We start from the raw sequence: 21,153 nt of genomic DNA, 5'->3' as shown, positions 1-21,153 counted from the left end.
GTAAAACACTATTCTGCTTAAATGGTTATGTTTTGATCTGCGCTGTTTCGTTGTTATGCCCTCTTTTATCTCAATCTACACTCCATTATTTACTTTTTTATCTTTATCCTTTTAATTAAAGGAAAAAAAATAGCAGGATATATTATAGTAACCCACTTTGACTTTTCATTACCTTGATTTAAAGCCCTGTATTACTCTCACCATCTGGTTTTTAACTGATGTTCCCCTATTCTGTTTTGCTGGATAGTATCAGGTTCGAAAGTTTAGGCATCAGCTGTGAAGATAATGAGATTCATTATGACGCCCATTCTTGTTGACTTTTATCTACTTTTGAAGACCTACAATGTCTCCAATGTTTTGGTTTTGTCGGTTTTGTTCTTTACTATTTTGTTCAATTGTATTATAACTAATGATATAGGCAATTCTATTAGAGATAGCGGGAGGCATTATGGTAACCATTGATGATCACCTTGTATTATGTTTTTATATTATCTATTATGTCCACCCTTTTGACTTGACCGATTCTGTTCTGTTAGGTCACATTTGGTTTTACTCTCTTCCAAAAAAGTAGTAAGAACCGTGGGAGCAATGAAACCCAAAATGTGTAATAGTCATGGTACAAAAGAGAGGAAAAGAAAGTGCTCCAAACTATATAACTGCATGTATATTTAAGTGTATAAGATAGAAAATGATATCACAGAGTTTTATTGGATCAATGAACAGAACTGTTTGCAGTATCATTGATGGAATGTCCACTTTACAAGCTTTAATTTTGTGACTTGAACAATTATTTCTAAGATGACAATATGTAATCCATTAACTAGTGATTTCCTACTGTTCATTTTTTTTCTGTAAATCTGTATAACTTGTACCCTTTCCCTGCTTTTTTTTTCTTTTCTCCTTAAATAAAATTTAAAAAAAAATTAAAAAAAAAAAAAACTTCATCTAGGTACAAGATTAACATGAGAGTCTGCAGAACAAAGGCTGTAGAGAACCAGTCCTAGGCTGCCTATCACCCTTCCACAGGTGAAAGTCTCTTTGGGCCCCAGAGCTCTCAGGATGTGTCCACTTTCCTGTGTGTCAGTATGACCCACATCCTTGCTCCTCCCTGCTGAACAATCTCCACCTAATGGAAAAACAACTCTGGAATATAAATCAATACAGGGAAGTCAGGGATGATAAAGGCAACACCTGTAATCCCAGCATCCCAACACTCTGAGAGGCTGAAGAAGAAGAGGAAACACAAATTCAAATCCAACTTGGGTAATTCAGTGGTTTAGCAAGCCTATGTCACAAAACAAAACAAAATAAAACAAAACCAAAGAAAGGAAAAAAATTTAAAAAAAAGAAAAGGAAGGAAGGAAGAAGTTCTGGGGGTGCAGAGCTCAATGTGAACATTCTGAGTTTATCTCTTGTACTGAGAAAAAACACTGAATTAAGTGAATACCAAAGATGGGTGAATCATTTGGGGATGACAATGCGCGATGCATGTACCACTGTTGACCCCTGGGGTGGAAAAAAAAAAAGAACTACCAAAGAATTAAGGAACAAATAGTCATACATAATATTCCACAATAGCAGGGTAAAAAATATAAAATAATCACTGGCTCAAAAATCTGATGTCACAACTAGAAATTATAGCTTTGCATGGTTACCTGTGTCTATTATAGTCCTAGCTACTTGAAAGGCTGAGTCAGGAGGATCCTTTGAATCCAGGAATTCTGGGCCAGCTTAGGCAACACAGTGAAATCCTCTCTCTCTCCTTTTTTGAGATAAGGTCTAGTATGTAGTTCAGAGTGGGTTTTGAACTATTAGCCCAGGCCTAACTTGAATTTGCAGTAATTTTTCTGCCTCAGCCTCCTGAGTAAAGGGATAACAAGTATGCACTGGAAGATTGTAAATTTATGGGTGCAGGAAACAACATCTGAAGCCAAATTCAGTGGCATGTGTTTGTTGCTCCACCTACTTGAGAAGCTGAGGCAGGAAGAACACTTGAGTCCAGCAATTCAAGTATAAACTGGGCAACACAGCAAGATTCTATCTCAAAAGAAAGCATCAGAGAGCTGGTATGTTAGCACATGCCTGTAAACCCAGCATCCTGGAAGCTGAACCAGAAGGATCACTGTTTGAGGCCAGGCTGGGCTACATAGTGACTTCAAGGCCTACCTGGACTACAAACACAAACCTTGTCTAAAAAAAAAAAAAATCAGGGCTGAGGATATAGTTCAGGGACATAGCGCCTGCCTGGCAAACATGAGGTCTTGAGTTTGATTGCTGGCACAAAAAGAAAGAAAAAAAAATCAAATGAACAACATCACCAACAAGAAGAAAGCATTTGATAAAAACAGTCAAGAAGGGGCTGGGGGTTTAGCTCAGCGGCATAAGCACCTGCCTTGCAAGCAGGCGGTTGTGAGTTCGATCCCTGGTCTGATAAAAAATGAAAATGAAAAAGACAAAAAAACAAAACAAAACAAAAAAACAGTCAAGAAACAATCATGATAAGTGCTTTTACCAAGCACTCAGAAAGGTGAGGTTGGAGGATCGCCATGAGATCAAGGGCAGACTGAGCTACAAAGTACATTTAAGGCCAGTCTGTACTACATAGTGAGACTGACTCAAAAAAACCAAAAACCAGAAACCTTTTACCAAACCTGTAATGAAAATAAACTTCCTATCCAGGCCTGGTACAAGCCTGTAATCCTAGCACTCTTGAGGCCAAGACAGGAGGATCACTGAGTTCAAGGCCAGCCTGGGCTATGTAGTTCCAGGTCTGCCTGAATACATAGATCCTACCTCAGAAAAACCAAAGAGGGAAAATAAAACACGTCAAAGCAAAAAACAAAAGTGAAAAAATTTTTATTCTGATAAAGGTAAATTACAACAAACATCAAAATACAAATGAAAAAGTATTTTTTGTTGGACAGAAATAATACAATGCTGCCTGCTATCCCACATTGAAAAATTTTTTTTGGTTTGTTTTATTTTTGAGACAGTGTCTCACTAAGTAGATCAGGCTGACCTTGAACTTACTACATAGTCCAGGCTGTCCTTGAACTTGCAGCAATCCTCCTACAGGGTGCACCACCATGCCTGGCTTCTAAATGCCATAGTCTAAGCCAGTGAAAGCAAGATACAAGAAATAGGAAACAAGAATTGGAAGGAAGAAATAAAACCACGACAATTCACAGATTAAACGAGTATGCATATGTAAGATTCCAAAGAATCTAGATTAGGATCAATAGAGAATCTAGAAGTTGGGGATATAGCTCAGTGGTAGTATACTATCTAAGAACGCATAAGGCTTTATTTTATTTTATTTTTTTTCGCATAAGGCTTTATTAGGTTCAATCCCCAGCACCAAACATACACAAGAATGTGTGTATACACGTATACCCACATACATTAGTAAGGCTCAGGGCTACAAAACCAATATATAAATACTCAATGCAGTTAATTCTGTAATTCCACTATAACTTGTTATGATCTGAGATAAATCAGCAACAAAAAATGTCATTAAAAAAGATAACAAAGTTGAGCATGGTGGCACATGCCTATAATCCCAGCACTTGGGAGGCTGAGGCAGGAGGACTGCTGCAGGTTCGAGGCCAGCTTGAGCTACAAAGTGAATTTAAGGCTAGCCTGAACTGCATAGCGAGACCCTGCTTAAAAAAAAAAAAACAAAACAAAAAACCCAGCAAGAAAGAGATAAAATGAGAAAAGTGGGCTAGCTAGCTATAGCGGTGTATACCTGTAATCCCAGATTTGGGAGGCTAAGGCAGGAGGATGCCTGTAAGTTAAAGGTCATCCTGAACCATAGAGTGAGATCATGTCTCAAAAACAAAAATGGGAAAAACTGTAACACTGTATTGAAAGATGTTTTAAAATTACATAGATATCATGCTCATAGACTGGGGAACCCAGGCCTTAGTTTTTTTTTTTTTTTATTTTTGAAACAGGGTCTCACTATATAGGATAGGTTGGCCCTGAACTCAGTATATAGCCCAGGACTCAAACTCACCAGTCCTCCTGTCTCAGCCTCTTGTGTGCTAGGGCTACAGTCATGCTCTTTTATTACTGCAATCCTGTGTTAGTCCCAAATAAATATCACAATAACTTCCATGAATCCTAAGAACATACTAGGCAAAACAAAAACAAAAACAAAAACCCAAGTCCTAAGAGACTATGTATGGTATGATTCTATTTGGATTAAGTTCAAAAGTGAGACATTGTTTAGGGATACAGTCATGTGTGGTAAAACTCTAAGGCAAGTTCTTGAGGATTAGGTACTGGGCAGCCTGCCTGGCCATAGTCAACAGGGCATGGAGAAAAGGGCACATGAAGGACATGAATGAATGGAAAGCTGGACAACAAGAGGTCTCGTGATAGCAGAACTCACAAGTGGGGGCAGGAAAAATGTTCCGGGACTGGAAGCAATTCAAGGTGATGCAAACACTATTCTTCTCACCCATAAGTAGTCCAATGAACAAAATAAGAAGCCCTCCACTACCTTCCAGATCTAGGTTGCCACCTTGCAGACACTGCCAAACTTGCACAACCTGAAACACTTTTTGGGCTCCTAGGGGACTCAGGATTTGAAGATCGATCAAGACAAAACATACTGAGGAACTTCAAATACTTTCAGGAGTAGGAATAAGTAAGTTTCAAACTCTATCACAGTTTCAACTAGAGGCAGATTTATCAAACATTAACTCTTGAGCTTCAGGCCCCTTTACCTGCCCAAGCCATTTTTTAACTATTTGAAAAAGCCCAAACCATTTTGTGGTATTTTCCTTAAAGAAAACCTTGAAATGGTACAAACTTCAAATTGCACAAAACTTAGGTAAGCTCTGGTCTAAACTCTTAAATTGTTGGTTGTGGCAGAACATGTCTGTAGTCCTAGCACTTGGCAGACGGAGGCAGGAGGACTGCTCTGAGTCTGAGGCCAGCCTGGGTTCCATACTTGAGTTCAAGGCCAGCCTGAATTATGCTTCAAGACACCATCTCAAAATTAAAAATAAATAAATAAATATTAAAAGAAAGAAAAACAACAAAATCCCTTAAGTTGTAAAATACTTAGTGCACAGCTTGGAGTGGCTTCTGGTTAAAGTCTCTGTTTCTACTGAATTTTCCTTCCTCAGAAAATTACATTTCCCTTAGGAACTAAGAAAGCTTGAATCTAAACTCTTGAAAGAATGTGACTAACAAAGTCCCAGAAATCCACAGCTCAGCTATTTATTCTGTTTTTTTTTTTTCTTTCTCTTCTTCATCCTTATAGAGACACCCAGGATAAAATGACTCTTGCTGAATAACTAAATGTAAACAACATTAGTTTTCTAATAGGTCCTTTGATAAGAAGGTGAAAACTAATTTTGGCAAGTATCTTTGCTAAATATTTTATCTGGCTCAAGGATGATAGCACACAAGCACCTCTTGTGTTGTGACTACAACTTGCTTTCAAAACACTATGTAATTTTGTTCCAAGGCTGGTAGCACTGTCATACACTGGATGACTTCCACAAATGTTCCTAACCCCTAGGTCTTCTGCACCAAGATCTGGAAAAGCAGAAAAGAATAGCCTGTTGTGGTACAAGAATTATAACGACACTATTATCACCTCCGCATTTTGTGGACTAAAAACTAGAACTCCTTGTGCTTTGTTGCCTATGTGAATGGAAGAGCTGGACCAGTAGTATAAGAACATGGAAAGGAATCTGCCACCAGATAGAATATTTTCAACAAGAAGAAAAAATCACCCAGAAAGAGGATTTGCTTAGCAGAGGTCGAGTAATTTGCAGAGTAAGTCAGAACTCTTCCTTCACTAAAATAGGCTATATCCAATAGAGAAACAATAGGATTTCAAAGAAAATGTTATTTGGGATTGGGAGATAGCTCAGTGGTATAGTGCATGCCTAGTATGCATGAAGCCTTAGGTGCAATCCGCAGCAACACACAGAGTTAATTTGAGAAAGAAACAGAAAATAAAGTGAATTCCCATGAAGTCCATGTATGATAAACAAAGTTCTTAAGACTTTTCTATCAGCAGAAACACTGCCTGCTTGGACTAAAAGGGACAAAGCATGTACAAAATCAAAGAATGTTGATCATCTCCCAAAATTCTACTAGCAAGAAGCAGGCTGATAAAACTACTCAGCCACTAACAAGGTGCTACATTGTTAGTGATGTGCTACCGGAGGATGATAGAGGTGTGGCCATAAGCTCATAGGGTAGAGCTGTGATTCCACAGTGAAACCAGGAACTCAAGGTTTTGGTGAAACCAAGAGCTAAGGTGGCAGAGCTGGGAGCCATGGAAATTCATTCCCAGGCCTTGAGTCCTAATCAAGGAACTACTGTTTTAGAAAAGGAAAGTGACTCAGAGGGCTGACCACAGGTCCAGAAGGCAAAACCAAGAGCTCAGCAGGTAGAATCAAGAACCCAGAGGGCACAGCTGTGAACCACAGGAATTAACTCCCAGGCTTTAATCCTAATCAGGTATCTGGAATTGGCCCAGCTAGATCTCTTTTTCTTTGTTCTTTTCTTGGCTTTAGATTTCAATGTCATTATTTTTTCTAATTTAATTTTTATTAATACATGTTTGTAATGCATAGTAAATACATTGCTTGTGGGGAATTGGTTCATATGTGTAGTGTATCTTAATCCTTTTTACTTCCTCACCTTCTCTGCCTCCTCCAACCATCAACTAGATTACACAGCTTCTTAGGCTACCAATTCTCTTCACCGGTTTTCTTCCCTTTCTAAACCTGAAGTCTGTAACTGTGAACTTATGCCAGTCCCACCTTGTATGTGAAAGCTTGGGGGCAGGCGATTTTCTTTTTCGTTTCATAGGTCCAAAGACAAATTAAAGATTTGCGTTTAGGAGCCATCCCTGAAGAGATCAGACTGCTGAGCCTTGACTATCTGTGGTTTAGATAATCTCAGTGATGAGACTTGGGATATTGGAGCCATCAGATTTAGGATTTTTAACTGTTACTGATGGTATGAGACTTCTGGACTGTACTTTGTATAAGAGAGGTGTGAATCATGGGGCCAGGGGGCAGACTGGCATGGATTTTCAACAAGGCTGCTGAAGTGGAGCGGGACCTGGGACAGGGCTCTGGGAGGAGGACCTGAGGACAAAAGAGGGATCTGATGCAGCAGCCACCTGGCGAGCCGGGGGTGGGTTCTTCTGCAGTCTCAGGATGAGATCTGAGCCTTGGCTGCTCCTTGACTTGACCTTAAAACCTGGACCCAGCCAAACCTCCTGAGATTTTGGCCCACAGAAACCTGAGATGATAAATAGGTATTTTTTAAAGTGACTTCATTAGGAGTAATTTGTCATAGAGTAGTAAACTAATCCAAATTTTGTTTTGGTCTACAGATTTTATTCCGGAAATGCTGCTCTCACCCATTCTGAAAGTCAGGCAGAAACAAGAGGACCAGGTGTGATTCTGGGACCAGCCCATGTGCTCATGAAACCTGCACAAGTTTCCTTGTCTAAAAAGTGGGTGGATCAAAGGAAAACAGCTGTAAGAAAACACTGCTAAACCAACAAGTCTTTTTAATAGCAAATATATTATGAATCACAACACCCATGTGAATATCTATAAACAAGGGACCTAGACACAGTGAAGAACAGAAAAGTCATATATGTTTACCTTCCTCAGGCCAGGGCTGTAGATTGCTGGGATAGAGATATGCTCCTTCTCCTGCTGCTAGGAAAGTGCCCAGGAAACACTCATTCCCCTTAAAAATGACAAAGCAAAAAGCAAGAGATTTATAGCATAAATACACAAGAGTTGAAAATCTTGTCCAATTTTGTTTGTCTAAAAAGCTGAGTCTGCCAGGCATAGTGGAACATGCCTGCAATCCCAGCACCTCTGGAGGCTGAGGCAGGAGGATCACAGCCAAGTTCAAGCCCAGCTTGGGCAATTTAGTGATTTAGTGAGACCTTGCCTCAAAAACAAAAACAAAAATGGGGGCTGGGGGTGGGGTTGAGGGTGGTGTAGAGGTTGCTTAGCTCCTTTCGGTGTTTTTCAAAACTTCTAGTAAGTTTTTTGTTTCTTGGTTTGGTTTTGTTTTTTGTGACAGGATCTTGCAATGTAGTTCAGGCTGGCCTTGAACTGACTGGAATTACAGCATGCACTCAACACATCCAGTTTCAAGTACTATTAAAGGCAGATCCCAGATTGGCCTATTCATCTAGCTGAGACACTTAAGAGTTTAGGGCAAAGCTGGACATGGGTAGTGCATGCCAGTATACATACTTGCATATTCTTGTTTGTTTGGTTTGGTTTTTTGAGGCAAGGTCTCACTATTTAGTTGAGGCTGGTCCTGAACACACTATGTAGTCTATGCTGACCTGGAGTCCTAGTGATCTTCTAGCCTCAGCCTTCCAAGTGCTGAGATTACAGGCATGCACACCATGCCCAACTATGTGCTAAACTCTTTTTTTTTTTTTTTGGTACCAGGGATTGAACTGATGACCTTGTACTTACCAGGCAAGAACTTCAGCCACTGAGCTAAATCCCCAGACTCTATGTTTTAAATTCTTGATGTCTCAGCTTGACATGACTAGAACAATCATGGATCTGCTTTTGACAGTATTTGGAGCTGGGTGTGGCTGATGCATGTCTGTAATTCCAGCACTCAAGAGTCTGAGGCAGAAGATCACTGTGAGTTCTAGGCCAGCATGGGCTACAATAGTGAGTTCAGGCCAGCCTGAATTACACTGCAAGACCTTGTCTCAAAAAACAAAACCAAACAAATAAAAAACGTCTTGGAGGTTCTAAAAAACACCAAAAGGAGCTAGGCATAGTGGCACACATCTATTATCTTATCACTCTGGGACGCTGAGGTAGGAGGATGTTAAGTTCCAGTCCTAAAGGCTGGAGGTGTACCTTTACACTTGACATACACCCTCAGCCCTGGGTTGAGTCCCCAGTTCCACAAAAATAGATAGATAGATAGATAGATACAACACCAAAAAGTTTGAATGGCAGAAAGTATCTAATTTGTCCCTATAAACGGTTACTCCAGAGGCCTTCAGGAAAGGGGAAGAATGCAAACAAGAGGAATCAAAAACAAATAAATACAGATCCTTTACATTAATAGTAAGATGAAATCTTGTAGATTATGTTTATGAATTGCTTACATTTTATTCTAACATGATATTGACACTGGGAACAAGAAGGCTACTTACCCTCACTGCTTGCTGTGTTTTTTCAGACAATTTTACTTCATTATCTTCTACCTGTGTCCAGAAATATGCAGATGTTCACTTTGCACTTCAGGCTGTGTTCACTTTTAGGAGACTAAGCAGTCCCCCACCTGCCCAGTGTAGCCAGGCCCACTCAGGCCCTAACAAGCTGGCAGAGTCAACTGCAGGTCACGGCTCAGAGTCCTAGTCCTCAGCAGGCTGTTCTGCTAGACCTATGATTCTGCCAACGAGTTTATGGCAGGTGGAGAAGATATGGTAATCTACACATTGCTCCAGAGAAAAACAGTTATTTTTTAGGGATAAAGGAATGAGAACATATTAAAATATCTTTCAGCTAGGCATGGTGGCACATGCCTGTAATCACAGCACTCGGGAGGCTGAGGCAGGAGGACTGCTGGGAGTTCATTGTCAGCCTAGGCAACATAATGGGTTCAAGATCTGCCTGAATTACAGAGCGAGACTGTCTCAACCCTCCCCCTTCCCTCCTGCCAAAGAAAAGAATGGGGAGCTGTCACATGTACGTAACTCCTCCTGATTCTTTTTATTTTCCCTTCCCCTTCTACCTCCTCCATTATCATCTTCTAAGCTTCAGTTTTCTCATCTGTACGAGGAGGGTGTTAATGTCTTTCTTTTTTTTTGTACCAGGGATCAAACTCATGACCATGTGTCTGCCAGGCACTGAGCTAAATCCCTGGCCCTAGGAGGGTGTTAATGTCTTAATTGTACAATTTAACAGGGACTCAGATAATTTAGTTCCTTTCTTTTGAAACTTTTCTAACTCTATGAGAGTTAAAAAAGTAAGATTCATTCATATGAAAAGGCAAGGCCAAGATTATATAACTTTCATTCCTGAATAACAGCTAGGTCAGGATCTGTGTCCCCCCAAAAACCCAGTGAAGAGGTTCCTCCTCAAATGTTCCCCCCACTCCCTCCTCCCAGTTTGGATCCTCTTTCACCTATAAATGATACCAACCAGCCAGGAGCAGAATCTGGGTATGGCAGCTGTCAGGACTATGAAGCTGGTCTCCTTGGTAACAGTGCCATCTGTAGGAAGACCACAGACATGCGAGTTGGTTACTCCCAACAACCGAGGCCTATCTTAACATTTTTTTTTTTTTTTTGGCTTTTTCGTTTTTATCAGTACCGGGGATCAAACTCACGACTGCCTGCTTCCAAGGCAGGTGCTTATGCCGCTGAGCTAAACCTCCAGCCCCCCGAGGCCTATCTTAAAGGCCACTCAAGACTGAAAATTCCTTCTTTCCCCTTCTCAGGAGCAAGGACTCTTCTTATTAGTATAAAGAGCATGATGCCCTGAGAAAATGAGAACATACTTATCTTAGGACAGAGACTGACAAGTAGAGAAATGTTTCCTTTTATGATAAACTTGAGTATTTTTCATAACAGAAACAAACATTTAAATGAAGAGTCCTATGAATTAGTCCTTCTATCTTTACTTTCAATTTTTATCAAGGTAGTATACTATTAGCAAGATCATCTCACTAGTACAGAGTACTATCATTCTACAACTGGTATTTTTTATTTCTTTAAGACAGGGTCTCTCTATGTACATCAGGTGGGCCTTGAACTCTCAGCGATCCTGTTTCAGCCTCCCAAGCGCTGGGATTAAAAGGGTGTGCCAAACGTGCTTGGCTTCATAACATATTTTGCTAACACAATGGGTAAAAAACAGTAACAAAATGCCATCTAATTATTGTTTCAAATTCCTTCCAAACTTCCAAACTGATGACTACTGATGCTGCATATCTTTATACATTCATGCATCTCCTATTTTTTCATTTTCTGCTTCTATAAACAACCCGTTCATATTTTTTGACCATTTTATCCTTGGATTGCCTATTTCTCTCTTTTCTTTTTTTTTTTTCTCTCCCATATTTGGGATTAAAGCTAGGGCTTTGCACATGCTAAGCAAACTCTACCTCTGAGCTAACAACCTTAACCCTGCATATCTTTGTCTTATTGATCAAGATATAATTTATAATTAGAGTATCTACTACTTATCTGTTTTAATTTTCCCAAAATTAACAAATTAATTTGCAAGATTTGTTTCCCAAAGATACACACTTACCCTCTTCTTTAACCAAGATCTGAGATGTCAAAAATGATTCTGAGAAGACCACCGATCCTAAGCATCCTCTTCCTCCCAGCAAGTCAGGAATATCATAGACAGTCATAGAAGCCTGTACAAAGTGAGAAACCACAGTAAGACCAGTTGCCAATATCTTCAGTGGGAGATCCATTGGAAGCAGAAACAAATTGTTGCTTTAAAGCAAATGGCAAAAGAGAGCATTTGGAGAGTTTCTAAGGAAAACTGGAGATACTCTGAAATATACTCCCATGGGAGACGGCTTTAGGAACACCCAGGCATCTCTATAATTGCTCCTTGATGAGAGACACAATGGGATGGAAGGAGAGTATCTGTGTTTCCATAAATTCTCTCAAATTGTTAACTCCTCTAAGAGGCAACTTAGTCTTTATTCTTAATTACGACTGGCTCCCAGCCTATCAGAGTTGGGGAGTTTCTTCTAGGCTTCTGTATGCACATACACCAGCCCCATTATTATACTCTCACCTGGGTCATTCATTTAATATACACCTTTTCATGGATATTTTTAGTATATGTCAACAGCTGCTCCTTTATATATATAGTAGTCCCCCTGTCACTGGTAATACTGATATGTCAACTTCAGTAGATCAAGAAACACCCAGCAGATTAGGAAAGGACACTGTGGCTGTGATCTGGATAGCATGGAGATGTGACCTTGGGTACTACACATGGTCCCTTGACCATTTTTCTCCGGCACTGTTTTGCTGTTCTGCTTCTCAACTGCCATGAACTAACCTTGCTCCATCAAGCCATCCACCATGTTTCTGTCTTGGAGCCTGATGATCATGTACTGCATCTCTTGAAACTGTGAGCTGAATTAAACCCTTTTACTTTTAAACTGTGAGTTCTGGGTATTGTGCTCAGCAACAGGAAAGCTAAGTAGTTTAGAAAACTGGTATGTAATAGATGGGTGTGATAAAAAATCCCGTTCGTAATGCTGAGGCAGGAGGATCACTATGAGTTCAAGGCCAGTGTGGGCAATGTAGGTGAGTTTCAAAGGCCCACCCAAACAGTACAGTGAGATTCTGTCTCAAAAACAAAAACAAAAACCAACCCCCACCAATTGCTATGTAAACTGGAGGCATTTAACCTGGTGGTTTAAAAGCTCTAGGAGTGGACTTACTGAAGGAGTTTGGAAAGATCTGGAGATGTGTGCTAGGGAAGAATGAAGTAAGCAGAATCTCATGAATGATCCTGGTTGGAGTACAGAAGACCAAAGGCATAAAGGAATCCAGACAGTGAAAGTCAGGTTCAGAGGGTTTCAGTTTGGAACAAGGACTCCATTGGCAATTGGACTAGAGGTCATGTGTGTTACACTCTGGCAAAAAATTTGTTTACATTTTGTTCATGTTTTGAGACTCTGCAAAAGACAGATTAAGAGTGGTGGACTAATTACTCTGGTGGTGGAAATTTCAAGACAGCCCAACCTTCAGGCTGTGTGATATAGGTACTACTGGTTGCATCTAGTTGGAACTTAAAAGTTAGAACTGGGGGCAAAAGGCAGAACAGAAAAATGTAAAAGACATAAATTTTGGCTCAAAAAGAACCATGTGTAAGATTGGGGCCAAAGAGGTGCAGCTGCTAAGAGATTAGTCCTATTACAAAGAAACTGAGTACAGATATAGAAGAAAGATGCTTTGAAGACATCTCAGGAATCATCAAGACCCCAATGACTGCAGGCTCATGTCCACTGTCTCCTAGCCTAGCCTGAGCACTGCTGAACAGTGTGGCACAGAGTTCCTGAAGCTAATTTTCACTTATTTCTGTATCAGCATGGGATCCTTGTTACACCCAAGACAGAGATAAAAACTTGGTGGTATTGAAGATACTGCTGGATTCTTAAAATAAAATAAAATAAAATAAAATAAAGACAGAGATTAAAAAGGAAAAAATATAGCTAAAGCTGAAGTCTTTGATTTTCCAAAGTGTTGTAATAATAGAATATACACAGAAAGCAGAAATAGGTTTCTATGATTTAATCAATTTTCCAAGTAGGCTTGACAAATGCAAGGTTTATCTAAATCTGTCTTAACATATTTGGAAAGTTTGAAGACACAAAGCCTCCTGGGGCTTCCAGGCTCCTCTTAAATGATAAGGTAATCCTACTTCTTTAGTTTCCAGATTATTCAAGTAGATTCTATGGATTCCTGAGGTTTCAAGTAGGAGGATCATAAGTTTAGTCCTAGCCTGGACAATAAGCAACTTAATGAGACCCCGCCTCACAACCAAAAACAACACAATGAAACACATAGCCTTTGCTGAATTCTTGTATTCCCCAACATGTGGCACTGGGAGAAAAAAAAAAAATTACATGACACCTGTCTTCAGAAATCCGGAATATATAGCCTAGGAGACAAGAGCTTATAGAAAAGTCATCATATAACTTGTTAGTATAGAATTATTCCCTAATTTGTGTAGCACAAACTGCAAAGCATATGAAAATATACTACTTATAGAAGAAACCAATAAGGAAAGTTCCATAGGTGAGACAGAATTCCCTCTCTGCTGGAAGAGGAGAATAGGATTAAGTCAGAATGCATCAACTTCCTGCCTGCTTTCTGGTCCCTTGGTCCTTCCTCTCTGCACTGTCTTCCTCTGCTTTCCCACTGCCATGAACTCAGTAGCTTTGCTCTACCATGCCTTCCACTATGGTGTTTCTGCCTTAGATCCAATGACACTGAACCAAATCCTGGGAAACTACACCAACAAAAGCAAACTTCTCCTCCTATAAACTGTGGATGATAAGTATTTGTCCTAGTAACAAGAAATACATACATAACCTTTACATTTCATCTTTGTATTTTTCTTTGTAGATAACATTGGCAGGAACTATTGAGTTGCTTTTCTACTGGTGATGGTGATGGACATACATTTGTGGAGACTCTCCACAGCTGCCCGTTCAGTTTCCTATGCAGACTACTGTCGGCAGAACTGAGGTTCAGGCAGTGGTTCCAGAATGGATTGAAGGTAAGCTTGTACACACACATACTACAACCAGAATGTGACTGGACGTACTGCCCAGCATGCACTGCTTGCCATCCTTCTTCACATATGCACCTGGCTTGTGGCTGCAACTGGCCTGAAGTTCTGGTTCCCTAAGAGTCCTAGCCCAGGAATCAGTATCAGAGTATGTCCTTACATCATTCCACTGGCCTGTGGTAGATCAGATAGAAAGATTAAGGCCTAACTAGCCTCTTCTGTAAACAAAAAGGTGATATGAGAGCATTTTGATATGCTGCAAGGAAAATTAATATAGCTGAGATTCTACTGTTTATTCATTCAGGTATGTACCACGGATGGTGGGAAACAGAAGAATTCTATTTTACTCTTATTGCCTGTTCCTGTGCCTGAGTGAGTAAGGCCAAGATATGCCAGTGCTCAGGGCTCTTTATCAAAGGGAGACAAGAGCACCCTAGGCCCTCTTATTTTAACCTAATTCTGTGACTCTTTGTGATTCTTCTGTGTTGCCTCTTGGTCAGGTGCAAGCTCACAGGTTGGTTCCCTACACTGGCCCAGAAGTGTGGCTACAGACGTGGGTCAGAAAGCTCTGTTCTGACTACCCCACTAAAGACCCAGGTCTCTGTTAACTGCTGTTTAATTAATCAATCTTCCCAGGTCCCTATTAGGGAAATCAATACCTGTTAAAGTTGTTTGTCACTGTGTGAGTCTGTTTGTTTGTCTCTTTTAAGAAAGGGTTTTGTTATGTGGTTCAGTGGCCTTGAACTCGCTACATAGCCCAGACTGGCTTTGAAGTCACAACAATCCTTCTACCTCAGCTCCCTGAGTGCTGACATTATAGGTATGGGCCACCACACCCAGCTAACACAGGTCTTTGCATGCAAAGAAATAGAAAACTTGTTGGTCTGTTGGGCAAGGCTAGCTTATTCTCAGCTTGTACTTTCACACTAGATCAGTGCAATCTTAGTTACTTATTCCCACCTGTGGTGGACGCTGTGGCACAAAGCCTGGGTCTCGGGTTGTCTGAGGACATGATAGGGATGTGAACCCACTGTCCAGCACAGGTGCAGACTGGGACACATTTATGTAACCATGAGTTAGCTGTAGTAAACCATGTATGCACTGGTTAGGCTCAGCATAGAAGTATGTAAATGGATGGTAATAGCATATATAAGAAACAAACAATACAGATGCAACTACTCTTCCTTGCTGTTGCCTGCCTTTTGAATTGATGTCTGCCCTGTATGCTTTCTATTTTCTGGAGATCTCATCTGCAAAAGTACCTCACCAGGCCTCCAGGCATGACAACTGGCAGCTGTGAAAACAGCACTATATGGCAAAGAAGAGCCCTGAGAGATTGCTGATATACATCTCCTGGCATCATGTTGGTTAACTACAGGTTAACTACAGGTTAACTACCTTTTTGGCAGCTTGGAAGGCTGTGGAGGACTTGGAAGAAGTCTACCCAGAACCCAGGGATGTTTGGAACGCCTTAAAAGTGATAGCCACAGAGATTCCTCCCTCCCGTCAGAAGTCGACAGGTGGCCTGGCTTTTCTTCACCCTTTTTCTCTGTGTGGGTCAAGAAGCAGAAGTCCTCATCTGGCAGGTAGGTCAGTTGCAATGCATTGAAGAGGACCTGGTGCAGTGGCTGACTGCCACGCATGTCATGTTGAGAGGCTCAGATAGTACAGGCTCATCCTGAAGCATCTCCTGAAGTAGAAGGTCCCCATCTCCAGGAGTCCTGAGACGGACCCCTGATTTTGCATGCAAGGCCTGCTGTTCACCAGAAGGTGCAGGTACAGAAATCCATAACCCAAAGAGGAGGGGAAGGCCCACCCATGTGTACCTGGCATACAACATATATGACCTACACTGCGATGGAGTTGTGGGAGCTGGCAAAAGGTGGGTAAGACAGTGCTCGCATGGCTGTTGCAGCTGTGGGACGGGGCTGATAATAGAGTTGAGTGCACAAAAGATTCCCTAGCTAACAAAGCCAGTACCTCCCTTGTGGATTCTGCAGGACATGCAGAAAACAGCTCTGCAGGCAGGTAATCAGACTTTGACAAACTGGTTATGGCAACAATTGGTTTGGGCAAACCCATGTGATTTATTGGAGCAAGTTACAAATGGACAACCTATCTAGACTTAGTATCTGTGCTGAGGAAAATAGAAATGTGCCAAATAATGTTTGCTATACAGTACTATAGCTCTGATGAGGAATTGCTTAAGACATGCATGAAGGACATGATCTTCACAAACGGGCTGGCTGGCTTGTTTGGGACAGTGGCAGCCCTTCACAGATTGCCTGATCCATGACACTGAACGCTTTAGTCCAACTGGGGGATGTGGAAGTAAAGTACCATCACATACCGCATTGGCAAAGGGAAAAAAGTAGGTGGCTCCTGAGTAAGTGAGGGCCAACACCCCATGGACAGGCGGCAGAGCAGCTGAAGTCCAGCCAGCACCAAATTTGGACGGACCTGCTGATTGCTGGCTTAGCTGCACAGAAGATAAGACAGGCAGCCCTGGATGCATTGCTGACTCTTTAAATGCCTCAGTGTGTTCTCTGTCTGATTGCTGACACAAACAAGTGGTGGGATAACCAGAGGCTCATCAGTGCTCACCAACCAGCCCACTGGGGAGACCTCATGGGTCTGTGGCAACACAGGGTGGCCATACCTATCTATACACTGGACAGAACGCAGCACCTGGGGATTTTCATATGTAAAGGGCACTATCAGACCCACTCCATGGTTGGGATACTGGGTATCACAGGTGGGCACTGTACTGAAAGGTTGGCCGGGTGGTTTTATCTAATGGCCTATCTGATGTTGCCAGGGGCAGGAACCACAGGCTTAGCCATGCAAGCTGAAGCCCTTACTCAACATATGGCCCAGGCCTTGATTGTTACATAGCAGGCTCTGATGTTGCTCATAGATGAGACATTTCAAATGAGAGAGGTGGTTTTGCAAAAGTGCACAGCTCTCAATTCGCTGACTGTAGTGCAAGGTGGCACTTGTGCCCTCTTGTATATGGAATGTTATGTTTCCTAGCCTGATCACCAGATGCAGGTACAAGAAGCCTTGCAGGAAACAGATGTAGAATTGTGTGCCATCCATGCTTTGCAGCAAGACACCCCTGCCCAATGATGGTAATCCTTGAGGTCCGCTTGGCACTGAATAGCCATAAGTTGTGTTGTGGTGGCAATATGGTTGGCAGTTATGATGTTCCCTTTACTGTTGTTGTGGTCATTGTGCACAGGCTCAGCCCTCTGGGTTGCTCACAAGGAGCAATAGTCCCCTGACCTTCGAGAGGATGGGATGTGGGGGACGCTATGGCTTCAAACCTCAGGTTTCCGGTTTTCTGAGAACATGCTAGGGACATGAACCTAATGTCTCCCCTTGTAGATGTCCCTCTATAGCCCATTTCTTAGGCAGTTGGCTCATAAAGGCTCTGCTTACCGTTTTTACAAAAGATAAATTGTCTTCACTGTCCAGAGGCACAATTCTAGAAGAAGAAAGAGATGGGAAAAAGCCACATTAAAGAATTTTTACATGTATGGAGATGTGCAATGTTCTGTTTTTAAAATTGGTAATGACAACTCACAACTTGAATTTCTTTTAGGGATTTAAAACAGTAATATCTTGGCTGCATGTAGAATCAGCATGTGTACCCCTGGAGTGAATTACATCCATCCCTGTCCTCACTCTCAGCCTTGGGCAGTAGGTACTTCTGATACAAGGGTTCAGCTAAACACTGCCAGTCCAAACCCAAGTCCAGAATGGTGCCTTGGACTGAGGCGACATTGTGAGAAGACTGACAAATAGCAGCAGCTACAAAACTCTCTTTACCCTCCCAACCTTGCCCCATGGGAGGAGGCCCTACAACTACACACTTACCTTCCCTGATTATTCACAGCATGTATATGAAAAGCCATCTTGGAGCTATAGATCGAAAACAAAACAAAACAGAAGTCAGTTTGCTATTGCTTATTACCTGGTTGGAATTCTCCCGGACACGTGATTCTGTAGTCTGCTTGCTCTGGGCTTTCCAAGCCAACCAATGAGGTGTGTGTCATTCCTGTCTTACAGATTTACCTTAGGCATTTTAGATATCTGTCCTAGAAGCCCATGTCAGCAGCAAGTGTAGCAATACTAGGGCTTCTGTGCTAGTTCTTAGGACTGCCCAGAGCAGAAAGAATGCCTACTGCAAACTGGGAGCGACTCTCTATGGCCCACATCTACATACTGCCTTGACCCTCTCCTCTTCACTACCTTTGTGACACACAGCCAGGATTGCTCTGTGTCCAAGCAGAGGCCATGCCTCTGTTACTCACAGTAAATTACTATAGAGCTGCAGAAAGAGTCAGGACTTCAGTGCTGAGAAATAATCAAAAATTTAAAATTGTATAAGCTTAATTTCATGCCTTAAGAAACATGGCAACACTAACTTCCTGTGTGTATTCATGGCTCCTTCTCCTTTCAGAGTACGTCTGCTATTGTGATGCAGTTTGAATTCTCACTGAAGTAATTCTCATGGAGGGAAGGGGATGGGGCTCTAAGTGGAGGACTGGCCCTGGGAAACTCTTTTCCCATTGCTTCGTGCTTTTCCCTTGTGTCTCCCTCCAGTTAGGACCTTGGGCCTCGGCTCTGAGATTGAGAAATGACCTGACCAAGAGCCTGAGATGAAGAGGAGGAGAATGACTGTGTCAGATATGAGAAGACCTCACTACAATAGTAGCTAAGGTCTACATGCCTAATGACTTTGCAAGATGAATAGTTCAGAAGACAGAAGTAAGTTGGGCATGGTGGTACACACCTGTGATCCCACCCATTCAGGAGGCTGAGGAAAAAAGATCCACCTGGGCAACTGTTTCAAAAATAGCAAAACTGTATCAAAAATCATTAAATAAGAAGGGCTGGGGATATACCACAATAGTAGGTAATATAGCGCTTGCCTAGTAAGTACCAGGCACTGAGCACAATTTACAGTATTGGGAAACAAACAAGCAAACCCAAATAGCTGCATTGTTATCTATTTTGCCCAAGGTAACATAGCTGGAAAGGGAAAAATCTCTCTCAAATAAATTCACCACCAGGAAAAGACAGTGCATGACCAGATATGATGGCACATACCCATATTCCCAGCACTGAGAGAAGGGAGGTAGGAAGATTAAAAGTATAAGTCCATGGGGACTTAGCTCAGTGGTATAAGTGCCTGTCTAGCAAGCACGAGGTTGTGTGTTTGATTCCTGGTACCAAAAAAAAAAAAAAAAAAAAATGTGTAAAAAGTGTAAATCCTGTCTGGGCAATTTAGGAAAACCCTGTCTGAAAATAAAAAATAAAAAGGGCTGGGGATGTAGTTCCATGGTAGAGTGCCCCTGCATTCAATCTGCAGTACTTTAAAACAAAAAAAAAAAAAGAAAGAAAGAAAAGAAAAATGAAAGGTAGCACAAGGCCTACAAGATCAGGCTTTCTCTATGCATTCCCTTTCATGGCCAGAACACAATAAAATTCAGAAGACACAGGAGAATAGAGACCCAAAACAAGAAGAGCGCCCTACACTGGAGTTCTGACTCTACTCCTGGAGCTGCAGTAACAGCATACACTTCTTCCTGTTAGGTCATCTGACTGACTTACTATCATATGCTCCTTTTCACTACCCAGAGTAGAGAATGGGGAGCGTGGACTGGAGGCACCACGGAAGATAAACCAGAAATATTCCTAAGTAAAGTTGTACCCTTTGCATAAAAGTATACAAAAAATGGCCCTGTGGGACAGGGGTCTTGGTGGGCATGAAAATGCAGCTGCAGACAAAGACCACAGAGAGATGCACTGGGATATGCTAGGAGCATGACAGAAGACTGCAAGAAGTCAGATTCCCAGCCATCTAGATTCTGTCACCTGACAGGTGGATGAGGTCCATTACAAGTCTCTTCTAAGCAGTGATTATCTTCTCCTGTCTAGGCTCCCTTTCTCCAAGAAACCCACCTCCCAGGTTCCCCAAGTCATCCTTCTAATCTTAGAACCAGGCCTGTCAGGTTGTCCATGGTTCAGTTACCAATTTGCATCACATTCTAGCTTCAGAACATATGAGTGACTCTTTCTCTTATAGTTCTTATCTTGGACTCCTTTGCTTCTCAAACAAAGGCCTAATTGTGAATAATTCTTCATACATTCCATTATTTTATCAGAACATTTCTCAAAGAGCAGATGGAACATAATTATAAGGGACAAAGTTCTTAAAAAAGCAAACAAAAAAATTCTTTATCAAAAGAACAGCCATTGTTGGGGATTTAGCTCAGCAGCAAAAGTGCCTGCCTTGCAAGTGTGCAGTTGTGAATTCAATCCCCAGCACCAAAAAAACTCCTAAAACAACAACAAAAAAAAAACCCCCTAAAACTCCAGCCATTGCTTACCGTAGTGCTGTCTTAAACTGAACCAACTCAAAGAAATCTAATCCAGATCCCAGAGTCTGCTCTGCTATCTCCTTTGCCTGTAAAATCAGTAACAAAACAGGGACAGTTAGCATGAAGGCAGCAAAAAGTGCCCACATTATTGATAGGAATGGCCCGACTAACAGTGCATTCCCTCTAAGTGACTATTTTGCATACATCAAGAGATTAAAGTGAAAGCGTCATGTTAAGGGAAACAGGTGCTGCTTTCTTCAGGTTGAGTTCATAGGAAAAACCTGCACTCAGGCAGGTGGGCACTGGCACCTGAGCTGCCAAAGATGTAAGCAGCTGGAGTGATGCCAATGGCATGTAATGTCTAGAAAAGTGCTTTTTTCTCCCCTTCTCCCCTGGCTCTAGAGGAGGGACCTCTGCCTTCAATTTCTGCCAGATGCACAGAATAT

General features: G+C 41.6%; 1 protein-coding gene across 2 annotated transcripts in view; it reads right to left on the bottom strand.

Annotated features, from left to right (window-relative positions):
- Dnaaf9 (dynein axonemal assembly factor 9) overlaps positions 1-21,153 on the bottom strand; it is a 148,049-nt gene that overhangs the window by 52,400 nt on the left and 74,496 nt on the right. For both annotated transcript variants that reach the window (XM_063248769.1, XM_063248770.1), the window contains exons 14-20: positions 20,717-20,793; positions 18,198-18,242; positions 17,760-17,805; positions 11,301-11,412; positions 10,188-10,258; positions 9,197-9,247; positions 7,653-7,740 (exon numbers count right to left, since the gene is read on the bottom strand). In XM_063248769.1, the coding sequence (XP_063104839.1) occupies positions 7,653-7,740; positions 9,197-9,247; positions 10,188-10,258; positions 11,301-11,412; positions 17,760-17,805; positions 18,198-18,242; positions 20,717-20,793 (490 nt within the window). The remainder of the gene's footprint in view (positions 1-7,652; positions 7,741-9,196; positions 9,248-10,187; positions 10,259-11,300; positions 11,413-17,759; positions 17,806-18,197; positions 18,243-20,716; positions 20,794-21,153) is intronic.

The sequence above is a fragment of the Cavia porcellus genome, unplaced genomic scaffold (assembly GCF_034190915.1).
Source record: "Cavia porcellus strain 051 isolate PalLab524CR breed Dunkin Hartley unplaced genomic scaffold, mCavPor4.1 scaffold_5, whole genome shotgun sequence".
NCBI classification, from domain to species: Eukaryota; Metazoa; Chordata; class Mammalia; order Rodentia; family Caviidae; genus Cavia; species Cavia porcellus.
The sequence above is the reverse complement of the archived record's forward strand: the minus strand, read 5'-3'. Positions and strand labels throughout refer to the sequence as shown.